Raw genomic sequence first — 25,650 nt, 5'->3', positions numbered from 1 at the left:
ACCCCGGAGGCCGACCCGGGACGTGGGCAGGAAGGGAGCTGGGCCCGGGGGAGGCCCCTGGACACTCAGAGGAGGGGCCCCCACGCCTGCTTTGGGCAGGCCCAGGTGTCAGCCTGCTGCATCCGGGGGTGGTGGTGGGGTGGGGTGTCCAGTCCCTTCAGCAGGGGATCCCGCCCGTGAGGGGCTCTGGGGCCGGGGCGTGCTCTCCGTAGGGGGACGGCCTGGTCTGGGCCGAGTCCGCAGGGGTGCTCTCGCCCACACCCGAAGGCTGTTGCGGGGCTGCAGGTGGATGCCGGGGACCAGGCCAGCGCAGGGGGGGGGGGGGGGCCGCAGAGGGAGGCCCCGACCAGGCAGGAGGAGGCAAGAGGAGGAGGGGGCTGCCCTGGGCGGGAAGGAGGGAGGGGACAGCCCAGTGGCCTAGGTCGCAGGGGACGAGGCTGATGGGTCAACAGCCCCACGAGAACCTGACGGACGCTGGAGACCCCAGGTGGGGCCCCCTCGGCCCTGCTCACGGCCCAGTGTCTGCTGGGATGGCTCAGGGGTGGTCGTGCTCAGGGGCTCCGACAGGACGGGAGGTGAAATGGGCCAGGGTGGCAGAGGGGACAGCAGAGAGGGGAGCCCGGGGACAGCAGGGGGACGGCCAGGGGGCAGGGGGAGGCCGGCTGGACGCTGGGCAGTCAGGCCCTGGGGAGGCGGGGGGACCTCAGCGGGACGGTCACGGGGCACCCGGGCCACGCTGACAGCTCTCGGGCTGGTCCATCGAGGAGGGGGGCAGGTCACCCCCTGGGGGCGCCGAGGGGTCCCCGCCCAGCCCACCACCGGCAAACACCCTCCTCAGACCCCCCAGACGCCGCCCCCGCCCGCCCTCAGGCCGCTGGCAGCCCCTGCCCTCCCCGGGGGAGCCCTGCCCTCCCCAGGACGCTGGGTGCAGACGGGGTGTGTGTGTGTGTGTGTGGCTGTGGGGCCGGGGCCTCAGGGCTCTGCGTCTCCTGCCTTCCAGGGACAGGGAGCTGCCCGACCCCAGCCCCCGCGAGGCCAAGGTGAGAGCCCGTCCTGGGCCCCGGGCAGGACGTGGGGGGGGAGCTGGGGCCAGCTGTCTGCACCGCGTCCCCCAGGACATCCCCGGGCGTCTCCCCAGTCCCCCGTCCCAGCGCTGCACGGGCCGCCGGGAACGCACCCGAGACCCGGAGCCGCGGTCCGCGGGGGGCCCTGTGCCTTCCTGGCTCCTCCGGGTCCCGCGGGGCACTGGACGCGGCCCGAGCGCCCACCTCCCGCGGCGGGAGCCTCACCTGCGGCCCCCGCCTGTCCTCTCCCAGAAACTCCGCCAGGAGACCCGGCGCGCGGACAAATGGATAAAAATGCTCAAGCGATGGGACCACTACCTCCCCAGCGAGAAGGTGGGGCGCTGGGTGCCCCCGAGGGCTCTCCGTCCTGACGGGGCTGGGGGGCCGCCCTCAGTGTCCTCCTGCCCCGTCCTCGGGGGAGCCCCCTGCCTGGGGAGAGTCTGCTGGGAGCCCGGGCCTCCCTCCCCAGGCCCCGGGACGGCGGTGGGGGAGCGTCAGGTCGGGGCCAGGGTCCCTGCTCCTCGCGGGGGACGGGGGGGGTTGGGGGGGGCCCAGATCCAGGGAGACCCAGCCTCTCTGCAGACACCCTGGAGCCGACGCCGGAACCTTCTAGATGCCTCGTGTTCCCTGGGCTCCAAGGGGCCGCCCTGGGCCCCTCTCACCAGCACTGCCTTCCTCCCCGCAGCTGCGACGCCGGGTGTACAAGGGGGTCCCGCCCCAGGTGCGGGGACAGGTGTGGCTGCGATTGCTGAACGTCGACCAGGTTAAGGCCAGCAATGCCGGGAAATACCAGGTGGGACCCGACCCGTCTACTCCCCGTGGACCCTCGGTCCCCTCCCTGCCCAGGGCTGACCCTCCGTGACCCCTCCCCACCCGGGGCTGAACTCCCGTGTCCCCTCCCCACCCGGGCTGATCCTCCACGTCCCCTCCCTGTCCAGGGCTGACCCTCAGTCCCCTCCCTGCCCACGACAGCTGGGCACAGGCCCTCACGCAGGCCCCGCGGGCACGGTGGGCACTCCCGCCGTCCCCGGCCTCCCAGGGGAAGGGTGGAGGTTCCTGCAGGACACACTCCCGTGGTGGCCCCGGGGCTCCCTGCCCAGGACGGCAGCTGCTGACAGGTCGGGGTCTGTGTCCCTGACGCCGGCTCCTCCTCCCGGGGTCTCCCCGCAGGCAATGAAGGAGGCGGCCCTGGTCTCCTCCCGGGACATCGTGCAGATCGACCTGGACGTCAACCGCACGTTCCGCAGTCACACCATGTTCTGGGACCGCTACGGGGTCGGGTGAGGCTGCTGGGCCAGCGGGGTTCGGGGGTCGGGGGCCCGGCCTGGGAGAGGCCCGGGGGCTTCTGTGCTGGGGACACGGGGTCTCCGAGGCCGGGGGGAGCGACGGCAGCAAACAACACACTGCCACGTGGTAGGGTGCTGGGGATGACCCCCGTGCCCCCAACCCCAGGGTCTCGGGGATGGGGAGGCCGCAGGACGGGGCCTCCAGGGGTCACCGTCTGAGCTGAACCCCAAGGGGGTGAGGGGCGGCCCCGTGAAGAGCAGGGGGCCGGGGTGGGGGCGTGGGGGGCACGAAGGGGACCTGGGGCCAGGGTGCATGGCCGCGGCTGGACCGGGACACGTGGACCCGACGAGGGTCGGACAGGTCAGGGTGACACCCACCCTCCGGTGCTTTATGTACTTCTGAATTCTGGGCATTTTGTTTTAGACAATTTGCACTTGGTGAGCACACACGGCATGACGCCGCCCCGGTCCAGGCAGGCCCTGCGCGGAGCACACGGGGCCCCAGGGGCAGGGGCAGGGGTCACAGCAAACCCCAGACTGGGGTCGCCTTTATCTGTAGACGTCTCCGTGTGCACCTTAGAGAAGGGGGTGCCCTGTGTCCGCAGCCCCCCACCCCATCCCCTCACCCACCGCCCCCACGCCATCCCCCTGCATCACCCCCCACGCCATCCCCCACAACCCCAGACCCCCACCCCTACACTATCGGTCCCGCCCCCACCCCCACCCCACCCCACCCCCACGAGGACGCGGTGCAGCTGCCCCCTGTGGGACATGCTCAGCCTCCCCGGCCACCTTGGGGTTCTCTGGACGGCCTGCTCCCGTCAGAAGCCCGGGTGTCCCGCAGAGTCCCCAGGGGCCGCGGGGAGGTGGGGAAGGCAGGGAGCCCCCCGACAGGGGCTTGCAGGTGGGTGGAGCATAGGGTGCAGCTACCTGTGTGTGCAGCGGGCGGGGTGTGTGGGAGCCCGGGACCCCTGGGGTGACCTGCAGGGGCGCCAGGGGCGGGGCTGGGGATACGCCAGGCATGGGTGGCTGGGCTTCCCGGGCGGGCCGCTCGGACCGTCTCCCCACGAGAACTCGGTGCTCCTCCCTGCAGGGAACCTGCTGCCCCCCGGGGCCCCCGCGGCCCTCAGAGCGCGGCCGGGTCAGGCTGACCTGTGACCCCCGGCCCGGGGGGAGCCGGCCTCCAGCAGCCCGGGCCCGGGGGCCGCGGAGCCGGGGTGCAGACTCAGGCCGCCGTGCGGGGGGCATCGGGCGGCTCCTGGCAGCGCTGAGGGGGCCGCACCCCGTACCCCCCCGTGCTCAGATAGTGACCCCAGGGGTTCGCAGCCTGTATCGGGGTCACACCTGCACGACGTTCCCTGCTCTCCTCACGGCGGCTCAGACCTGGAGCCCCGAGATGCTCTGGGATGGGCGGGCCCGGGGTGCCCCCCACAGAGTCCAGCCCAGGGACACCTGGGAAGACCTGGGGGTGCGCTCAGGGCCACGGATGCCCCGGCTGCGTGGGCTCGGGGCAGGGGTCACGTGGGGCTGGTGGTGTTCCCGGGACACGGGGCCGGGCCAGGCCAGGGCAGCGGAGGAGAGGCGTCAGGGGCTGCGGGGACCGGGGCAGGGGGAGCGCTGGCTCCCATGGGGGCGTGCGGGGGGGGGGGGGGGGGGCCGCTCCAGGGCTGGAGGCCCGGGGCGCTGGCGGCGCTGGGGGAGCCCGGAGCTGCACACCCCACGGCGGGAGCCGCTCGGAGGCGTCGGACACCCCAGGGTGCACTGAACCCCCGGCACGCTGCACGTGTGAGGTCGCCGCCTGTCCCCGTGCGCAGACCTGACCCCGGAGATCGGCCCCCGCGGAGGGGCCCTGCGGGCCGCGGGGCCTGCGGGGCCGGTGTCGGCACCTCGGCGGCCTCGCTGGGCGGGGGCTGACTGAGCAGAGCCCCCCGCTGTCCCCCCTCCTAGGCAGCGAGCCCTGTTCTGCGTACTGGCAGCCTACTCGCTGTACGACACGGTGAGTGTCCCTGCCCCCGCCTCCTGCCCCGCGGGCGGCCTTGTCCTGAGTGGTGGTGACCAGCGGGACTCACAGTTATGGCCCCGGCTCCACGGCCCCCGAGATGCCGGGGAGGGTCTCTCTCCTCCGGGACGGGCAGGGGGCGGGGTGCAGACCTCCCAGGGGAGGCAGGGCCTGCGTGCCCGAGGGCCGGGGCTGCCCGGGGCCCCCGCGTGCACCGCGGCCGTCCTAGAGCTCGGGTCTGGACCCTGACAGACGGCACTACCGACGAGAGCCCGGGCGGGGAAGGCTCCCACTCCCCCGAAGGGAACGAGGCCGAGGCGCCCAGGAGGCCGCCCCCTTCCACGGCGCATTCCAGAAGGGTCCCCGAGGACCCCAGCTCACACGCTCCCCGGCCCCGCGGGGTGTCCTGGCCCAGCTCCCCTCGTGGGACCTGCCAGGGGCCACAGTCAGGCCCCCCCACCCCCCCGCCGACCTGCCCTCTGGGGGTTCTCCAGACCTGGCGGGTCCCCTACAGCCTGGCACAGCTCACGGAGGCCCCTCCTGCTGGCCTGAGGACGGGGATCCTGGCACGGCGGCCGCAGGGCTCGGTAGCGGGGCCCGGGGTGCTCGCGCCCCAGCTGGTCCGGGTGGCCCTCACCTGCTCCCCCGCCCTCTGGGAGCCCCCTCCGGGAGCCCGGGCTGGGAGGGAGCCGGGGGAGCCTGACGCCCGCGGGGAGGGCTCAGAGGGGGCCTCGGGGCGCACGCCCTCCGTGGGGCTCTGGCTCTTGCAGGAGGTGGGCTACTGCCAGGGCATGAGCGAGATCGCGGCCGTCCTCCTCATGTTCCTGCCCGAGGAGGATGCCTTCTGGGCGCTGGCCCAGCTGATGGTGGGCGACCGGCACTCCATGCACGGTAGGGGCCCGCCGGGGAGCTCAGGAGGGCCTCCCTGCAGGCTGCTGCACCGGGGGGCAGGCGGGGACCCCCCAGCTCGCCCCCCCACGGGCAAGGGCCCCGCCTCCCCGGTGGCCTCGGGGTCCCGGAGCCACGGCCACCCGCCCCACCGTCTGCAGGCCAGGCACGCACTCCCGTTGCTCCCCCAGCCTCCCGCCGGGCTGCCGGCTTGTCCCCCAGGCCCCCCTGCCAGCCCACGGCCACACGGGGCCCAGGGGGCAGCGTCTCCCCCTCCCGGGGGCCCCCAGCCTCACTCCCAAGCCCCACAGCAGAGGGCCGTGCACGCCCATCACCCTCCCCTTGGCCTGCACCCGCTGCCCCTCGGGGCTGGGGACCCGCCTGTCCCCGCGGCGGCCCCCGCAGGAGAGAGGGTGCTGGGTCAGCCGGGCCCGGTCCTCAGCCCCCAGCCCACGCCCCGCGGGGTCTCTGTGAGGACGAGGGTCCCCGGGCCCCGCGCCCCCGGCCTGGGAGGCAGGCCCTGCCCTCTGGGAAGAGCGGATCCAGCCAGGGCTCCGAGGGCGGTGGGCACACGGGGGTCAGGGCGTGGCGGGGAGGCCCCTGCCCCGACACCCCCCACCCCGCCTGGTGCAGGAGGAGGCCCTGACCTTGGGGGCCTGGGGCCTTCTCAGGCTTCTTCGTCCCGGGCTTCCCGAAGCTCCTCAGGTTCCAGAGACATCACGAGCGGGTCCTCCAAAGAGCTCTCCCGGACCTGAGGAAGCACATGGCGAGTGGGGGCGAGTGGGAGCTCCTGAGGCTCCGTCCCCGGAGCCCGGGGCAGGGGGTGGGGGGCATGGCCCTCCCTCCGAGCTGCCCAGAGTTGGGGTCACGTTCCTCCCCCTGGGGCCCGGGGGCGCCCTCGGGGCTGGGCTGGGCCGCGGGGAGCGCGTCCACCCGGCTCCAGGGGCCGCGGCGTGGGGCCTGAGCACCCCCTGCCCTCCCGCCAGGACGAGGAGCAGATGTCCACCGGCATCTACAGCCCCAAATGGTTTCTCCAGTGCTTCCTCGGCCGGGTGAGGCCCCCCCCCCCCGGGACCCCCGCTCCCGGACCTGCCCCCTGCCCCCGGGGAGGGCCCAGCTCAGCCCCACCCTCCAGACGAGCCAGGCCCGACCCCGGGGTCCTGAGGCTGAGGCTGAGGCTCGCAGCCCAGCCCGTCCTGGAGAAGCCCAGAGGGTCCCTGGACGAGGTCCCGGGGGGCGGCCCGTCTCTGCCTCAGCTCCCCCGGGGGAGGCCGGGTCAGCCCGGGGTGTGGACGGGCCCTCGGCCCATCGGGCGGCCAGCCTGGGGTCCTCTCGAGGCGTGGTGTCTGTCGTCAAGTGCGGGCAGAGTCTGTGCCCCCAGGGGTGCGGGAGGTGCTGGCCGGGGTCGGAACCCGGAGCGGCCGGGAGTCCCTGATCTCCCTGGGAGGAGGGCACGCACGGGGAGGCGGGGGGCGGGGGGCGGGCGCTGCGGGGCCTCGTCGCAGGCAGCCGGGGGCCAGATGGCAGGCCTAGCCTAGCCCCAGCCGAGCCCCCCAGGGGCCCTGCTCAGGCCGCTCCTCCCACCCCGCCGTCCCCCTAGACCCCCTTCTCGCTCACCCTGAAGCTGTGGGATGCCTACGTGTTGGATGGGGAGAGGGTGCTCACGGCCATGGCCTATACCATCCTCAAGGTGCACAGGAGTAAGTGAGCCCCCGGGAGCCCAGGTGTGCCGGGGGCGGGGGGCAGGGGCGGTGACCCTGGGCTCTGAGCAGCACCCAGACCTGGGGCGGGGGGACGGCGGGGCAGGCGGGTGCAGCGGGGCTCCCCGAGTGGAGCAGCGGGCAGGGGCCACCCCGGCCAGCGCACTGCCCGCGGCGCTCCTGGGCACAGCGGGACCCCAGCCGCTGGCCTGGGGGCCCCGGGGGCCCCAGGGCGGGGCCCTCTGGGTCTGACTCTCGCCCACCGCCCAGAGCGCCTCCTGAAGCTGCCCCTGGAAGGGCTCCGGGAGTTCCTCCAGGACTCTCTGGCCCAGCCCTGGGCCCTGGAGGACGAGGCCGTGCTGAGACACCTTCGGGCCTCCATGACCCAGCTCCGCAGGATGCGGTGCGACCTGCCCCCGCCAGGTGGGCTCAGGGCCCCGGCCCCTCCCGACTCGGCCTGCTGGGGCCGCCCACAGGGGACAGAGCCCCCGGGGCCCCCGTCCTCATCTCTGGGGCTCTCCTCTTCTGCTCCAGCCTCGGGGACCCCAGGCCAGGGCTGGGCGGGCGGGTACCCACTGCAGGGCCCGGGCGGCAGTGTGGGGGGCTGAGCACAGGGTCAGGCCGGGGGGGGGGGGGTCACGCGGGAGCCGTGAGGACCCCCGGGGCCCCCAGCGGGGGACACACAGCCTGCTGGAGACGCTGACCCCGTCGGCCTCTTTCCAGCGGGACCTGAGGAGTTCCCCACGAGGCCCCTGGGCCTGGAGCCAGTGTCCCCGGCGCCCGGGCCTCTCCTCCCTTCTCCGGCCTCTGAGCCACCGCCCAGGGTGGAGGAGCCGGCCTCCCCGGGCCCAGCCGCCCGGCCTGAGCCGCCCGGACCCCCTCCCGGCCAGGCCATCGTCCAACTTGCCCCCCAGCCCCGGCGGTGGAACTCCCTCCCCACCCTCCCGGGGCAACAAGGCGGTGCAGGCAGGCGGCCCCGGGACACGGCGGGCTTCAAGACAGAAAACGGGGTCTCCTTCCATTTGGCACCTGCCTGGGCCACCCCAGAGGCCCCGCGACGGACCGGGCCCTGGAGCACCCCCGGGACTCCCATCACGCGGTCCCCCCAGCCCCCTAGGGATGACGCTGTCGGGCCCAGGACACCCTTCCTGCCCCGCGGCCACTGCAGCTCGTGCCCCTCGCTGGGCAGTGACGGGCACAGCCAGGGCAGAGCCAGGGCGGCGCTGAGCCCGCTGCCCCGAGGCCCCGCACAGGCCCGGGACCCTCTGCCCCCCGCGTCCACGGGGCAGCTCGATGCTCGCGGGCCTCGGGGGCAGAGCGTGGCGGTGAGGGCGGGGGCCCGGAGGCTCCGGCCCGCCGTCACCGTGCCCTGCCTCGTCTCGCTGTGCCTCCCGGAGGGCGGCACCGCCCGCACGGGACACCAGCCCCTGACCCAGAGGGACCTGGGCTGGCCTGGCCCCGGGCTCTGTGGGGGCAGGGGCGACTCGAGCGCCTGCCCCAGGCCCAGCGCTAATGGGATCCAGCGCCCCGGGGCCCTGGCCAGGCCTGCGTTCTGGCCCCGGGCCGAGCGAGCCCTCTCACAGCAGGATGTGGCCTCCTGGGCCCTGGGCGTGCCCCACAGACCCAGGTCGCTGACCTAGGGCAGCCCTGGGGATCCCGGGACACCCCAGGGCAGGGCAGCGGGGGCAGGCCCGTGGGCCCCACCCACACCCCCACCCCCACCCCCACCCACACCCACACCCACACGAGGAGGCAGGCTCCTCCACGCGCTGGGGCTCCAGCAGTCAGTCACCCGGCCCCAGGGGGCCCGAGGCCGGGGTCCAGCTGCCCTGCGGGGACCCAGCGCAGGAGCCCATGGGCCGCAGGTCCACGTCAGCCCTGCCGCCCCCAGAACCGCCTCTCACCGCCCCGACCTCAGGACACGCGCCCCCACCCGGAGTCGAGTCCGCACAGGCTCCCAGGCGGGGGACGACTCCAGCACCCGCACCCCTGTGGGATTCCCGCTTTCCTCTAAGGACAGGAAGGTCTCCCAGGGGAAGGCGCGCACCCTCGGCTCTGAGCCCCTGTTTGCTGTTGCAAGTTCAATAAAGTGTTGTTGTGTGAGAGGGCACGGCCGGCTCGTTTCTGCGTCTCCCGGAGCTCTGTGCACGGGGTGCGGAGACACCCCCAGAGAGGAGGAGGGGGCGCCGCCCAGGCCCCGACCAGCCCCTGCGGGGGCGCCGCCAGGCACACACAGCTGACGTCCCCACGTGCCTTCCCGGGGCGGCCAGACGCCAGGGTCAGGACCCCGCAGACTCTACTGCGACTCAGCCTGCGCCCGCGGCCAGGACGGGCCCTGGGACAGAGTGACAGCCGGGGAGCCTCAGGTCACCAGGGTCTGTGCTAAGCGCCCTGGGAGGTCTGTGCCCCCTCTGTCCAGGGGGCCTGGGCTGCCCGGGCTCCGGGGCGCTTCCTCCCCTCCCCGCCCCGGGCCTGTGCGCCTGGGGCACAGAGGGCCCGCGGGGCGGTCAGCGTGGCCCCGGAGCGGACGTCAGGACAGCAGGCCCTTGCAGCTCTCACACCTGGGCCACCCTCACCGGGCGGGCTCAGCGTGCACACCCGGTGCTGCTGGATCCCTCGCACCAGAGTGTGGAGGGCACCCTGCACGCCCTGGAGAGTAGGGGCTGGGTGAGCGCGGGGCTCGGCCTGGGGGCAGGCAGCGCAGGGGACCGAGGGACCCCGGCCCCGTCCCCACCCCGACTCCCACACACACACACACACACACAGGCAGCCCCAGGGCTCCCCCCACGGGCAGCCGGCCCCTCAGGAGCTCCCCCCAGGGCGGCCCCGAGGTCTGGCTCCCCGCTGGAGAGGCATCGGGGAGAAGAGAAGCGGCCGGCGCTCGGCGGGGACCCGCTGCCACCCACGGGAATGTGGCCGAGCCGGACCTTCCAGCTCAGCCGACCCCCCGGCGGGACGGGACGGCACGGGACGGCACGGGACGGCACGAGGGGGCCCGGGTCGGCCGGGAGAACCCAGCTAGCCGCCCAGCGCCAGCACCGGAAATGATGGTGTTTCAACCGTTTCGGCGTCAGGACGACGCGGCCCGAGGATCAGATCGCGGCACGGCGACAGACAGGCACACACCCCAAACCCAACAAACGTCGGAATCCCCCGACTGTTGTCAGACAGCAGCCGGACGGTTACAGACGTGACGCTGGGGTCCCCGGTAGGACACACGGAGGACGCTCCAGACCACGGCTGCAGAGGCGCTGGAGGCCCGGGGATGCGCCTGCGGGTGCCCACGGGGAGCGCGGGGCGGCGGGAAGCACCCTACAGAGGGGGGCCCCTCCTGGGAAAGGACGCCGGGTCCCCGCGAAGGCTCCCGATGCTGACAGCTGTCCCCCTCTCCTTCAGCTTCTGGTTCCCCCCCGCCCCATTTTGCTCTTCCTGATTCTCCGTCGGCCTCCGCCCTGCATCCGAGCCACTGACCACACGGGCTTCTTTAGGACGTCGGGTCCCAAAAGGAGGCCGAGCTCTGGCTCCCGGGATCGGGAAGGACCATCGCCGAGGTTTATGCTGATCCCCCCGAGCTCGTGCCTTCCCGGCTCTTCTGTCCTGCAGAACGAGGGGAGGCACGGGCCTTACGGGGAAGGAGGCCCACTCCCACTCGGGCGGGACCGTCCCTCGTGGGGGACCCCGTCATCTGGGCCCGGGAGAGCGAGCGGGGCCATCAAGAACAGGTCGCAGGCTAGACATGGTCCGCTCTGAGGTTTGTCCTGAAGCGAGCACTCCCCTTCCACGTCACGCTGTCTTAGTTCATCCATTTATTGTTTGTTAAAGGTTTTACGTTTATGTCCTCTCTACACCCAACACGGAGTTCCAGCTCACAGTCCTGACATCAAGGTCCCCCGACCAGGCCGGCCAGGCACCCCAGGGCCATGTTTCTCATCTCTTTGCTGGCTCGCCTATCTCTGCACCCAGCTGGGACATCGAGTCCACGACGGGGGAGCTTTAGCTACCTCCGAACCCGCAAGAACCCGGAACGTTCTCGCTGTGTCCCCATCCTAGAACGACCTTCGCCGTCGAACAGCAACTCAAATAAATCGGCAGCCAGCCCAATGACTCCTGGTCAAGGAAACGGCCAACTTGTCACGTGTGTGGGCCCCGCTCCCTGGGCTCCCGGGGCTCCCGGGGAGGCTCCGCTTTCTTTAACATCGACCAAGGTCCCAATGACTCCACCGCACCTCGACGCCGGGGCTCAGTTTCTGCCCTGACACGACACAGGCAGCACGTCGGCTTCAGTTACTACCTGTCAATCAATCAAAGGGAGCCTGGCCGCTCTCGGGGTGGTTGGGGTGGTTGGTAAGAACACGCGACTCTTGTTCTTGGGGCGGAGAGTTCAAGCCCCATGTGGGTGTAGAGATGACAGAAAAATAAAATCTTAAAAAGAAAATCAGTCAGTCGGTCTGGGGGAGACACAGCCCCGGATCCCACAGGGGCAGGGAGCCAGCTGACGGGTCTACGCACACTATTAGAAGCAGCAGAGCACAAAGTCAGAACTTCCAGAAGTCTGCTAGAGGGGGGGACACGCCGGCCTCGACGGTGCTCGGGAGGCGAAGTGGGGGGCGGCCCCTGGAGCGACAGGGTGGGCTCAGGGTCCCCGGGGTCCCAAGGGCGGTGGCGCCAACGGTTCCCAGGCCCAGGAGCGGGGACCCCGGCCGAGGGCCGCGGGACTAGGGCCAGCTGTCTGCCCTGTGTGGCCACAAACTGCAAACCCCTGTGCGGTCACGGGGCCGCGTCCCTGGGCCGGGCCAGCAAAGGCCAGAAGTGGGAGGAGACCCTCCCGGGCAGGAGGAGCACGGGTCTCCCCCAGGGCAGCCCCTAAAACTTGGAGGTTTGAAACTCAGTCACTTGTCCGAGATAAAAAGAAAAAAAACAAAACAAAACAAAACTCGGACACAGGCAGGGTGAACGCAGGGTTCTGACAGAAACGGTGGAGACAAGAGGGCTTGATGGCACATCAGAAACTATATGCCAATAGGACAACCTACAAGAAATGGACACCATGACACTATATATAGAAAACTACAAAAATGAACAAACAAAAAAACGTTAGAACCGGTAAATGAATTCAGTAAAGTCACAGGATACATAATTAATGCACAGAATTCTGTTGCATTCCTATACCTCAGTAAGAAGGTAAGAAAAAGAGAAACTAAGACATTAATAAAAATAAACTTAAAATGAAACAAAAAATAGTATTATACTTAAGAAAAAACCTAAGGAAACAGCTATAAAAACTTACTCTGAAGACGATGATGGAAAGAAATCGATGACACAAAGAAACGGGAAGAGACACTCCACACTCGTGGACTGAAAGGGTACGAAGTGTCTTCACAACCGAGAGCAGCCCAGACATTCCTATAAACCCTATCAAAATGCCCCCAGCATTTCTCACAGAGCTAAGATAAATGATCTTCAACTTTGCATGGAACCTCAAAAGACCCCAGACAGGCGAAGCAGCCTTGCAAAAGAAAAGCAAAGTAGGAAGCTTCACATCGCTAGATTTCCAGTTATGTCACAAAACTGTTGTGATGAAGACAGTACGGTCCTGGCACGACAACGGACACACAGACCAAGAGCACAGAGCAGACCTCCCAGAAATGAACCCACAACTATGTCGTCGTTTAATCCTTGATAAAGCTGGAAAGAATATCCAGTGGGGAAAAAAATCTACAAATGGTGTTGGAAAAACTGGATAGACACAAGCCAAAGAATGAAATTTCTAGTTTTTGATTTTACTTTTGTGTGTGGCTAAATTCCTAGAAAATATATAACCTACCAAAACTGACACATAGAGAAATAGAAAATTTGAATAGACCAATTCTCAGCGAAGCTGTTGAGTAATAGAAAAAAAATTCCCAAAACGCAGAAGTCCACGACCAGATGGCTTCATGAGTGAATTCTATGAAACATTTAAAGAAGTATTAAAGCCTAGAAAGAGTATTATGCTAAGCACAATATGCCAACCCTAACCCTAACCCTAACCCTGACCCTGACCCTGACCCTGACCCTGACCCGGAAGCCTCCCCGCGGGTCCTGAGGAGGCCGGGCCCCTGTGGGCGTGGACGCGACCCCCACACGGCTGTTTCCCGTCTGTTGACTACGTGGGACTCCCAGCGCTGAGAGGGCACCTCCGTGGCTTGTTCCTGCTCTCGGGGGAGACGATTTCAGGTCGTCACCCTCGGGGATGACGTCAGCTGCGGGCCTTCCTACGCGGCCTCTCCTCTGTTGACAGACCTTTCCTAAAACCCCCTGTGCTTTTCATGCTTTGTTCTGTCAAATGCGTTTTCTGCGACTCTTGAGGGGATCGTCTCCTTTCTCTTTGTTTTTGTTGTTTTTTTAAAGATTTTATTTATATATCCTTGAGAGACACCGAGAGACGAGAGAGAGAGAGAGAGAGAGAGAGAGAGAGAGAGAGAGGCAGAGACACGGGCAGAGGGAGAAGAAGGCTCCGTGCAGGGAGCCCGATGTGGGACTCGATCCCGGGACTCCAGGATCACGCCCTGGGCCGAAGGGAAGGCAGGCGCTGAAGCGCTGAGCCCCGCCGCCCCCCTCCGCCCCGGGCCGCCCCATGTCCTTTCTCTGGTTAACGGGATGGATCGTGCTGAGTGATCGGAGGGGCCGCGGGGGGCAGGTGGGCAACGTGGATGAACAAATAGGGAAAGCTACAAGCGTGTGGTTCTAAATAAAGGAATCCCGGAAATTTAGAGAGTACGGCCTGGCAATAGAGTCAGGACCGTGGGGACAACTCGGTACGGGGACAGACGGTGACGCCGCTTCTCGCGGGGAGAGCTGAGCGAGGCACAGAATTGTCAAGTCGCCAGCTGTAGCCCTGAAGCTACTGTCCCCTTGGGTGTCGACGGCACTTCAATAGATACCAAGGAAAAGGGGTTTCCGGTGGGAATCCCGGTGGGTCCGTGAAAGGCATTTACACGGTCGTGACGCACACGAAGGCGCCTCTGCAGAGGGGATCCAGATGCTCACGTGTCTTCATGTTAATGTTTAGAAGATGTACTTGGGAGACGGTGCGGGGGGCAGGGGCGGAGGGACAGGGGGAACCTGGAGCGGACTCCTCACCCACCGGAGACCGAGCCCCACCCGAGGCTCCACGCCACAACCTGGAGATCCTGGCTTGAGCCAAACTCAAGAGTCGACGTGGAACCGACGGACGGAACCACCCAGGAGCCCCTCAAATGCTCCTAACTGCAACCCCACGCTGTGAACCCTGGGGGGCGGAGGGGGGCATCTGTGACCCCCAGTCTGCCTTGAAGGGCGGGAGGCCTGCAGGGCCCGAGGATGGGAACTGAGGATGCGGGAGGCTGCCTGCATCGCCTTCCCGCCCGGCGTGGGGACAGGACCCTCCCCCGGGACCCTCGGCCACCAGGGTGAGGGCTGAGTGCTGATTGGACCCCGCCTGCCCACAGTGATGATGCGGGACCCCGCTCTGGGCGGAACTGTGGTGCCCCCGGGTTCCACCGCTGCCTGGTGCCCACTCTGCGTCCGCAGACCTTCGGAGGCACCGGTGCTCCGGATCTGGCTCGCAGCGACCCGACTCTCCTGCTCTCCCCAGTAGCCCAGGACTCGTCTCTCCTCAGTACCCCCACCCTCCCACTCTCCCCAGTACCCCGCTACTCCCACTCTCCCCAGTACCCCCACCCTCCCACTCTCCCCAGTACCCCCACCCTCCCACTCTCCCCAGTACCCCGCTACTCCCACTCTCCCCAGTACCCCCACCCTCCCACACTCCCCAGTACCCCAGTGCATAAAGAGGAGGCGCCCACACAGCGACAGGTCACAGGTGAGTGGCAGCTGATCCCTGATCCCCGTGGGCCACAGTGGGGCCTGTGGATCCGGGTGGGGGCACAGGCCTCCCGCGCTGGGGTCCACAACACCCCGACCCCCATGCGATGACCGTGAGCAGCTCCCACAGCCCTTCCACAGCCCCACGGGGTGAGAGCGGCCACCCTGCTGCCCCCCGTCCAGGGAAGGAGGCTGCAGTCGGAACTCAGGCAGCTCCCCCGGGACCCCCGCTCCCCTGTAAGCCCTCTGCTGTGCAGGCACCCAAGCCATGACCTTTCCAGCATGTCCTAGACGCATGGACCCCGACAGGGGTGACTGTCACCCCCCCATCCCGCCCTGTGCCCGCTGGGTCCCCCTGGCCCGTGAGCAGGCTTGCTCTTCAGGCTCCAAAGAACGTGGAGTCCCTCGTGCTCCCCCAGGGCCCCCCTCAGGCTATTCACACATCGCTGCCCTCAGGGTGGGGAGTTCGGTCGCACTCTTGCTGGCATCAGGTTTTAGTTTTGATGAAGTCCAGTCCGTCGCTTTCTCCCCTTGGTCGTGTGCTTGTGGAATCTCGGAGAAACCTTCCATTCCCGCCCCCCCGCCCCCCCAAGCCCGCAGGGACACTCGCTGGCCGGCCCACCCACCACCATCTCTGCGCCGGCCCCGGGCTGGGAGACGTCACCCCCGAGCATCAGGTGGGCAGTTCCCCGGAGCCCCTGGGTCCCCCGCCCGTGTGCTCCTGATACCGGGGTGGGAGCGCTCTGTGACCCCAGCGTGACGGCGTGCCCTGGGACAGTGGCTGGGAAGGTGGACTGTCGGTGGGCGACGGACAGACAGACAGGCAGCGAGGGCCCGTGTGTGATGCCTGTGCCCCTCGGGGCTACGGGGTTGTCTCCGGCTCCGGTCAGACAGAGGGGCGCCCGCCCACGGGGAGCACCCGGACGCATGTGTCCTCGGAAGGTTCTCACGCGCCGTCATCCTTGGATGTGTTTGGATTGCAGCACGATGCAGGAGGACCCGGAGACCCTGCTGGCCTTGCAAAGGGCCAATATCGTGGCCCAGTACCATCAGGTGAGGCCCAGAAGGGACCATAGACACTACACACCCACGACAGGGGGGACCGTACCTGCAAGAGCAGGGGAGGCTCAAGAGGGGATCAGAGCCAAGGATGAGCCAGGTCAGCCCAGGCAAGGACCACAGTCACCAGGAACAAGTGAGACCCTGGGGATGGTCCCGGTGTCAGTAGCAACTAAGGGTCCATCCTGGATCCTCGTCATTGGTAGCGGAGGAGCCCAGGCACCAGGTACAGGTGAGGCCCGGGTGGGGACCAGAGTCACCAGGTCCAGATGAAGACCACAGCTACCAGGTCCAGGTGAGCCCAGGTGGGGACCAGAGTCACCAGGTTCAGGTGAGGCCAAGGTGGGGACCACAGTCGCAGATCCACATGAGGCTCAGGTGGAGACCAGAGTCACCTGGGTGAAGCCCAGTTGGGGACTAGAGTCACCAGGCCTGGGTGAGGGCCAGGTAGGGATCAGAGTCACCAGGTCAAGTGAGGCCCAGGTGGGGACCACAGTCGCCGGGTCCGGGTGAGGCCCAGGGGGGGATCGTCACTGATAGACAGAAGCAGGTGAGGCTGCCAGGCTGCGCCCACTCTGGCGCCCGGCCAATCTCAGAGGGTCGGCGCTCCCTCAGGATCCAGGGGAGGGAGGAGCCCTTCTGCTCCCTCCTGTCTCTGTCCCCACTCCCCTGCTCTGATCGGTCCCCACCACGGAGCCCCCCTCTGTTGCAGGCGCCCCAAGCAGGGTCTCCGCAGGACCTGTCACTGTGCAAGGTCGCCGACCACCAGGGCTTTCTGCAGTGAGTCCCCTGGACACCCCTCATCCATCCCAGGGCGGGTGGCCTTTGCAGGAACACCTCTCTGGAGGCTGACCCCCCCGCCCCCAGGTCGGGACCTGGTCCCCTGGAGCCCTCTGAGGGCCATGTCTGCGCTGGGTTGCAGCTGAGACACCCCGGAGGCCGACCCGGGACGTGGGCAGGAAGGGAGCTGGGCCCGGGGGAGGCCCCTGGACACTCAGAGGAGGGGCCCCCACGCCTGCTTTGGGCAGGCCCAGGTGTCAGCCTGCTGCATCCGGGGGTGGTGGTGGGGTGGGGTGTCCAGTCCCTTCAGCAGGGGATCCCGCCCGTGAGGGGCTCTGGGGCCGGGGCGTGCTCTCCGTAGGGGGACGGCCTGGTCTGGGCCGAGTCCGCAGGGGTGCTCTCGCCCACACCCGAAGGCTGTTGCGGGGCTGCAGGTGGATGCCGGGGACCAGGCCAGCGCAGGGGGGGGGGGGGGGCCGCAGAGGGAGGCCCCGACCAGGCAGGAGGAGGCAAGAGGAGGAGGGGGATGCCCTGGGCGGGAAGGAGGGAGGGGACAGCCCAGTGGCCTAGGTCGCAGGGGACGAGGCTGATGGGTCAACAGCCCCACGAGAACCTGACGGACGCTGGAGACCCCAGGTGGGGCCCCCTCGGCCCTGCTCACGGCCCAGTGTCTGCTGGGATGGCTCAGGGGTGGTCGTGCTCAGGGGCTCCGACAGGACGGGAGGTGAAATGGGCCAGGGTGGCAGAGGGGACAGCAGAGAGGGGAGCCCGGGGACAGCAGGGGGACGGCCAGGGGGCAGGGGGAGGCCGGCTGGACGCTGGGCAGTCAGGCCCTGGGGAGGCGGGGGGACCTCAGCGGGACGGTCACGGGGCACCCGGGCCACGCTGACAGCTCTCGGGCTGGTCCATCGAGGAGGGGGGCAGGTCACCCCCTGGGGGCGCCGAGGGGTCCCCGCCCAGCCCACCACCGGCAAACACCCTCCTCAGACCCCCCAGACGCCGCCCCCGCCCGCCCTCAGGCCGCTGGCAGCCCCTGCCCTCCCCGGGGGAGCCCTGCCCTCCCCAGGACGCTGGGTGCAGACGGGGTGTGTGTGTGTGTGTGTGGCTGTGGGGCCGGGGCCTCAGGGCTCTGCGTCTCCTGCCTTCCAGGGACAGGGAGCTGCCCGACCCCAGCCCCCGCGAGGCCAAGGTGAGAGCCCGTCCTGGGCCCCGGGCAGGACGTGGGGGGGGAGCTGGGGCCAGCTGTCTGCACCGCGTCCCCCAGGACATCCCCGGGCGTCTCCCCAGTCCCCCGTCCCAGCGCTGCACGGGCCGCCGGGAACGCACCCGAGACCCGGAGCCGCGGTCCGCGGGGGGCCCTGTGCCTTCCTGGCTCCTCCGGGTCCCGCGGGGCACTGGACGCGGCCCGAGCGCCCACCTCCCGCGGCGGGAGCCTCACCTGCGGCCCCCGCCTGTCCTCTCCCAGAAACTCCGCCAGGAGACCCGGCGCGCGGACAAATGGATAAAAATGCTCAAGCGATGGGACCACTACCTCCCCAGCGAGAAGGTGGGGCGCTGGGTGCCCCCGAGGGCTCTCCGTCCTGACGGGGCTGGGGGGCCGCCCTCAGTGTCCTCCTGCCCCGTCCTCGGGGGAGCCCCCTGCCTGGGGAGAGTCTGCTGGGAGCCCGGGCCTCCCTCCCCAGGCCCCGGGACGGCGGTGGGGGAGCGTCAGGTCGGGGCCAGGGTCCCTGCTCCTCGCGGGGGACGGGGGGGGTTGGGGGGGGCCCAGATCCAGGGAGACCCAGCCTCTCTGCAGACACCCTGGAGCCGACGCCGGAACCTTCTAGATGCCTCGTGTTCCCTGGGCTCCAAGGGGCCGCCCTGGGCCCCTCTCACCAGCACTGCCTTCCTCCCCGCAGCTGCGACGCCGGGTGTACAAGGGGGTCCCGCCCCAGGTGCGGGGACAGGTGTGGCTGCGATTGCTGAACGTCGACCAGGTTAAGGCCAGCAATGCCGGGAAATACCAGGTGGGACCCGACCCGTCTACTCCCCGTGGACCCTCGGTCCCCTCCCTGCCCAGGGCTGACCCTCCGTGACCCCTCCCCACCCGGGGCTGAACTCCCGTGTCCCCTCCCCACCCGGGCTGATCCTCCACGTCCCCTCCCTGTCCAGGGCTGACCCTCAGTCCCCTCCCTGCCCACGACAGCTGGGCACAGGCCCTCACGCAGGCCCCGCGGGCACGGTGGGCACTCCCGCCGTCCCCGGCCTCCCAGGGGAAGGGTGGAGGTTCCTGCAGGACACACTCCCGTGGTGGCCCCGGGGCTCCCTGCCCAGGACGGCAGCTGCTGACAGGTCGGGGTCTGTGTCCCTGACGCCGGCTCCTCCTCCCGGGGTCTCCCCGCAGGCAATGAAGGAGGCGGCCCTGGTCTCCTCCCGGGACATCGTGCAGATCGACCTGGACGTCAACCGCACGTTCCGCAGTCACACCATGTTCTGGGACCGCTACGGGGTCGGGTGAGGCTGCTGGGCCAGCGGGGTTCGGGGGTCGGGGGCCCGGCCTGGGAGAGGCCCGGGGGCTTCTGTGCTGGGGACACGGGGTCTCCGAGGCCGGGGGGAGCGACGGCAGCAAACAACACACTGCCACGTGGTAGGGTGCTGGGGATGACCCCCGTGCCCCCAACCCCAGGGTCTCGGGGATGGGGAGGCCGCAGGACGGGGCCTCCAGGGGTCACCGTCTGAGCTGAACCCCAAGGGGGTGAGGGGCGGCCCCGTGAAGAGCAGGGGGCCGGGGTGGGGGCGTGGGGGGCACGAAGGGGACCTGGGGCCAGGGTGCATGGCCGCGGCTGGACCGGGACACGTGGACCCGACGAGGGTCGGACAGGTCAGGGTGACACCCACCCTCCGGTGCTTTATGTACTTCTGAATTCTGGGCATTTTGTTTTAGACAATTTGCACTTGGTGAGCACACACGGCATGACGCCGCCCCGGTCCAGGCAGGCCCTGCGCGGAGCACACGGGGCCCCAGGGGCAGGGGCAGGGGTCACAGCAAACCCCAGACTGGGGTCGCCTTTATCTGTAGACGTCTCCGTGTGCACCTTAGAGAAGGGGGTGCCCTGTGTCCGCAGCCCCCCACCCCATCCCCTCACCCACCGCCCCCACGCCATCCCCCTGCATCACCCCCCACGCCATCCCCCACAACCCCAGACCCCCACCCCTACACTATCGGTCCCGCCCCCACCCCCACCCCACCCCACCCCCACGAGGACGCGGTGCAGCTGCCCCCTGTGGGACATGCTCAGCCTCCCCGGCCACCTTGGGGTTCTCTGGACGGCCTGCTCCCGTCAGAAGCCCGGGTGTCCCGCAGAGTCCCCAGGGGCCGCGGGGAGGTGGGGAAGGCAGGGAGCCCCCCGACAGGGGCTTGCAGGTGGGTGGAGCATAGGGTGCAGCTACCTGTGTGTGCAGCGGGCGGGGTGTGTGGGAGCCCGGGACCCCTGGGGTGACCTGCAGGGGCGCCAGGGGCGGGGCTGGGGATACGCCAGGCATGGGTGGCTGGGCTTCCCGGGCGGGCCGCTCGGACCGTCTCCCCACGAGAACTCGGTGCTCCTCCCTGCAGGGAACCTGCTGCCCCCCGGGGCCCCCGCGGCCCTCAGAGCGCGGCCGGGTCAGGCTGACCTGTGACCCCCGGCCCGGGGGGAGCCGGCCTCCAGCAGCCCGGGCCCGGGGGCCGCGGAGCCGGGGTGCAGACTCAGGCCGCCGTGCGGGGGGCATCGGGCGGCTCCTGGCAGCGCTGAGGGGGCCGCACCCCGTACCCCCCCGTGCTCAGATAGTGACCCCAGGGGTTCGCAGCCTGTATCGGGGTCACACCTGCACGACGTTCCCTGCTCTCCTCACGGCGGCTCAGACCTGGAGCCCCGAGATGCTCTGGGATGGGCGGGCCCGGGGTGCCCCCCACAGAGTCCAGCCCAGGGACACCTGGGAAGACCTGGGGGTGCGCTCAGGGCCACGGATGCCCCGGCTGCGTGGGCTCGGGGCAGGGGTCACGTGGGGCTGGTGGTGTTCCCGGGACACGGGGCCGGGCCAGGCCAGGGCAGCGGAGGAGAGGCGTCAGGGGCTGCGGGGACCGGGGCAGGGGGAGCGCTGGCTCCCATGGGGGCGTGCGGGGGGGGGGGGGGGGCCGCTCCAGGGCTGGAGGCCCGGGGCGCTGGCGGCGCTGGGGGAGCCCGGAGCTGCACACCCCACGGCGGGAGCCGCTCGGAGGCGTCGGACACCCCAGGGTGCACTGAACCCCCGGCACGCTGCACGTGTGAGGTCGCCGCCTGTCCCCGTGCGCAGACCTGACCCCGGAGATCGGCCCCCGCGGAGGGGCCCTGCGGGCCGCGGGGCCTGCGGGGCCGGTGTCGGCACCTCGGCGGCCTCGCTGGGCGGGGGCTGACTGAGCAGAGCCCCCCGCTGTCCCCCCTCCTAGGCAGCGAGCCCTGTTCTGCGTACTGGCAGCCTACTCGCTGTACGACACGGTGAGTGTCCCTGCCCCCGCCTCCTGCCCCGCGGGCGGCCTTGTCCTGAGTGGTGGTGACCAGCGGGACTCACAGTTATGGCCCCGGCTCCACGGCCCCCGAGATGCCGGGGAGGGTCTCTCTCCTCCGGGACGGGCAGGGGGCGGGGTGCAGACCTCCCAGGGGAGGCAGGGCCTGCGTGCCCGAGGGCCGGGGCTGCCCGGGGCCCCCGCGTGCACCGCGGCCGTCCTAGAGCTCGGGTCTGGACCCTGACAGACGGCACTACCGACGAGAGCCCGGGCGGGGAAGGCTCCCACTCCCCCGAAGGGAACGAGGCCGAGGCGCCCAGGAGGCCGCCCCCTTCCACGGCGCATTCCAGAAGGGTCCCCGAGGACCCCAGCTCACACGCTCCCCGGCCCCGCGGGGTGTCCTGGCCCAGCTCCCCTCGTGGGACCTGCCAGGGGCCACAGTCAGGCCCCCCCACCCCCCCGCCGACCTGCCCTCTGGGGGGTCTCCAGACCTGGCGGGTCCCCTACAGCCTGGCACAGCTCACGGAGGCCCCTCCTGCTGGCCTGAGGACGGGGGTCCTGGCACGGCGGCCGCAGGGCTCGGTAGCGGGGCCCGGGGTGCTCGCGCCCCAGCTGGTCCGGGTGGCCCTCACCTGCTCCCCCGCCCTCTGGGAGCCCCCTCCGGGAGCCCGGGCTGGGAGGGAGCCGGGGGAGCCTGACGCCCGCGGGGAGGGCTCAGAGGGGGCCTCGGGGCGCACGCCCTCCGTGGGGCTCTGGCTCTTGCAGGAGGTGGGCTACTGCCAGGGCATGAGCGAGATCGCGGCCGTCCTCCTCATGTTCCTGCCCGAGGAGGATGCCTTCTGGGCGCTGGCCCAGCTGATGGTGGGCGACCGGCACTCCATGCACGGTAGGGGCCCGCCGGGGAGCTCAGGAGGGCCTCCCTGCAGGCTGCTGCACCGGGGGGCAGGCGGGGACCCCCCAGCTCGCCCCCCCACGGGCAAGGGCCCCGCCTCCCCGGTGGCCTCGGGGTCCCGGAGCCACGGCCACCCGCCCCACCGTCTGCAGGCCAGGCACGCACTCCCGTTGCTCCCCCAGCCTCCCGCCGGGCTGCCGGCTTGTCCCCCAGGCCCCCCTGCCAGCCCACGGCCACACGGGGCCCAGGGGGCAGCGTCTCCCCCTCCCGGGGGCCCCCAGCCTCACTCCCAAGCCCCACAGCAGAGGGCCGTGCACGCCCATCACCCTCCCCTTGGCCTGCACCCGCTGCCCCTCGGGGCTGGGGACCCGCCTGTCCCCGCGGCGGCCCCCGCAGGAGAGAGGGTGCTGGGTCAGCCGGGCCCGGTCCTCAGCCCCCAGCCCACGCCCCGCGGGGTCTCTGTGAGGACGAGGGTCCCCGGGCCCCGCGCCCCCGGCCTGGGAGGCAGGCCCTGCCCTCTGGGAAGAGCGGATCCAGCCAGGGCTCCGAGGGCGGTGGGCACACGGGGGTCAGGGCGTGGCGGGGAGGCCCCTGCCCCGACACCCCCCACCCCCCACCCCGCCTGGTGCAGGAGGAGGCCCTGACCTTGGGGGCCTGGGGCCTTCTCAGGCTTCTTCGTCCCGGGCTTCCCGAAGCTCCTCAGGTTCCAGAGACATCACGAGCGGGTCCTCCAAAGAGCTCTCCCGGACCTGAGGAAGCACATGGCGAGTGGGGGCGAGTGGGAGCTCCTGAGGCTCCGTCCCCGGAGCCCGGGGCAGGGGGTGGGGGGCATGGCCCTCCCTCCGAGCTGCCCAGAGTTGGGGTCACGTTCCTCCCCCTGGGGCCCGGGGGCGCCCTCGGGGCTGGGCTGGGCCGCGGGGAGCGCGTCCACCCGGCTCCAGGGGCCGCGGCGTGGGGCCTGAGCACCCCCTGCCCTCCCGCCAGGACGAGGAGCAGATGTCCACCGGCATCTACAGCCCCAAATGGTTTCTCCAGTGCTTCCTCGGCCGGGTGAGGCCCCCCCCCCCCGGGACCCCCGCTCCCGGACCTGCCCCCTGCCCCCGGGGAGGGCCCAGCTCAGCCCCACCCTCCAGACGAGCCAGGCCCGACCCCGGGGTCCTGAGGCTGAGGCTGAGGCTCGCAGCCCAGCCCGTCCTGGAGAAGCCCAGAGGGTCCCTGGACGAGGTCCCGGGGGGCGGCCCGTCTCTGCCTCAGCTCCCCCGGGGGAGGCCGGGTCAGCCCGGGGTGTGGACGGGCCCTCGGCCCATCGGGCGGCCAGCCTGGGGTCCTCTCGAGGCGTGGTGTCTGTCGTCAAGTGCGGGCAGAGTCTGTGCCCCCAGGGGTGCGGGAGGTGCTGGCCGGGGTCGGAACCCGGAGCGGCCGGGAGTCCCTGATCTCCCTGGGAGGAGGGCACGCACGGGGAGGCGGGGGGCGGGGGGCGGGCGCTGCGGGGCCTCGTCGCAGGCAGCCGGGGGCCAGATGGCAGGCCTAGCCTAGCCCCAGCCGAGCCCCCCAGGGGCCCTGCTCAGGCCGCTCCTCCCACCCCGCCGTCCCCCTAGACCCCCTTCTCGCTCACCCTGAAGCTGTGGGATGCCTACGTGTTGGATGGGGAGAGGGTGCTCACGGCCATGGCCTATACCATCCTCAAGGTGCACAGGAGTAAGTGAGCCCCCGGGAGCCCAGGTGTGCCGGGGGCGGGGGGCAGGGGCGGTGACCCTGGGCTCTGAGCAGCACCCAGACCTGGGGCGGGGGGACGGCGGGGCAGGCGGGTGCAGCGGGGCTCCCCGAGTGGAGCAGCGGGCAGGGGCCACCCCGGCCAGCGCACTGCCCGCGGCGCTCCTGGGCACAGCGGGACCCCAGCCGCTGGCCTGGGGGCCCCGGGGGCCCCAGGGCGGGGCCCTCTGGGTCTGACTCTCGCCCACCGCCCAGAGCGCCTCCTGAAGCTGCCCCTGGAAGGGCTCCGGGAGTTCCTCCAGGACTCTCTGGCCCAGCCCTGGGCCCTGGAGGACGAGGCCGTGCTGAGACACCTTCGGGCCTCCATGACCCAGCTCCGCAGGATGCGGTGCGACCTGCCCCCGCCAGGTGGGCTCAGGGCCCCGGCCCCTCCCGACTCGGCCTGCTGGGGCCGCCCACAGGGGACAGAGCCCCCGGGGCCCCCGTCCTCATCTCTGGGGCTCTCCTCTTCTGCTCCAGCCTCGGGGACCCCAGGCCAGGGCTGGGCGGGCGGGTACCCACTGCAGGGCCCGGGCGGCAGTGTGGGGGGCTGAGCACAGGGTCAGGCCGGGGGGGGGGGGGTCACGCGGGAGCCGTGAGGACCCCCGGGGCCCCCAGCGGGGGACACACAGCCTGCTGGAGACGCTGACCCCGTCGGCCTCTTTCCAGCGGGACCTGAGGAGTTCCCCACGAGGCCCCTGGGCCTGGAGCCAGTGTCCCCGGCGCCCGGGCCTCTCCTCCCTTCTCCGGCCTCTGAGCCACCGCCCAGGGTGGAGGAGCCGGCCTCCCCGGGCCCAGCCGCCCGGCCTGAGCCGCCCGGACCCCCTCCCGGCCAGGCCATCGTCCAACTTGCCCCCCAGCCCCGGCGGTGGAACTCCCTCCCCACCCTCCCGGGGCAACAAGGCGGTGCAGGCAGGCGGCCCCGGGACACGGCGGGCTTCAAGACAGAAAACGGGGTCTCCTTCCATTTGGCACCTGCCTGGGCCACCCCAGAGGCCCCGCGACGGACCGGGCCCTGGAGCACCCCCGGGACTCCCATCACGCGGTCCCCCCAGCCCCCTAGGGATGACGCTGTCGGGCCCAGGACACCCTTCCTGCCCCGCGGCCACTGCAGCTCGTGCCCCTCGCTGGGCAGTGACGGGCACAGCCAGGGCAGAGCCAGGGCGGCGCTGAGCCCGCTGCCCCGAGGCCCCGCACAGGCCCGGGACCCTCTGCCCCCCGCGTCCACGGGGCAGCTCGATGCTCGCGGGCCTCGGGGGCAGAGCGTGGCGGTGAGGGCGGGGGCCCGGAGGCTCCGGCCCGCCGTCACCGTGCCCTGCCTCGTCTCGCTGTGCCTCCCGGAGGGCGGCACCGCCCGCACGGGACACCAGCCCCTGACCCAGAGGGACCTGGGCTGGCCTGGCCCCGGGCTCTGTGGGGGCAGGGGCGACTCGAGCGCCTGCCCCAGGCCCAGCGCTAATGGGATCCAGCGCCCCGGGGCCCTGGCCAGGCCTGCGTTCTGGCCCCGGGCCGAGCGAGCCCTCTCACAGCAGGATGTGGCCTCCTGGGCCCTGGGCGTGCCCCACAGACCCAGGTCGCTGACCTAGGGCAGCCCTGGGGATCCCGGGACACCCCAGGGCAGGGCAGCGGGGGCAGGCCCGTGGGCCCCACCCACACCCCCACCCCCACCCCCACCCACACCCACACCCACACGAGGAGGCAGGCTCCTCCACGCGCTGGGGCTCCAGCAGTCAGTCACCCGGCCCCAGGGGGCCCGAGGCCGGGGTCCAGCTGCCCTGCGGGGACCCAGCGCAGGAGCCCATGGGCCGCAGGTCCACGTCAGCCCTGCCGCCCCCAGAACCGCCTCTCACCGCCCCGACCTCAGGACACGCGCCCCCACCCGGA

General features: G+C 70.8%; 1 protein-coding gene across 1 annotated transcript; it reads left to right on the top strand.

The window, feature by feature from the left end:
- Positions 1–6,063: 6,063 nt before the first annotated feature.
- Positions 6,064–25,450, top strand: LOC140597494 (uncharacterized). The gene is made up of 9 exons (XM_072746086.1): positions 6,064–6,289; positions 6,838–6,937; positions 7,208–7,360; positions 7,661–8,064; positions 22,710–22,778; positions 22,999–23,064; positions 23,613–23,712; positions 23,983–24,135; positions 24,436–25,450. Exons 1-9 carry the CDS (start codon positions 6,236–6,238, stop codon positions 25,350–25,352), a joined length of 2,016 nt encoding a protein of 671 aa, XP_072602187.1. The 5' UTR covers positions 6,064–6,235; the 3' UTR covers positions 25,353–25,450.
- The last annotated feature ends 200 nt before the right edge of the window (positions 25,451–25,650 follow it).

Source organism: Vulpes vulpes, unplaced genomic scaffold (assembly GCF_048418805.1).
Source record: "Vulpes vulpes isolate BD-2025 unplaced genomic scaffold, VulVul3 u000000754, whole genome shotgun sequence".
Classification (NCBI taxonomy): domain Eukaryota; kingdom Metazoa; phylum Chordata; class Mammalia; order Carnivora; family Canidae; genus Vulpes; species Vulpes vulpes.
This window is presented reverse-complemented; position numbering and strand designations above follow the sequence as displayed.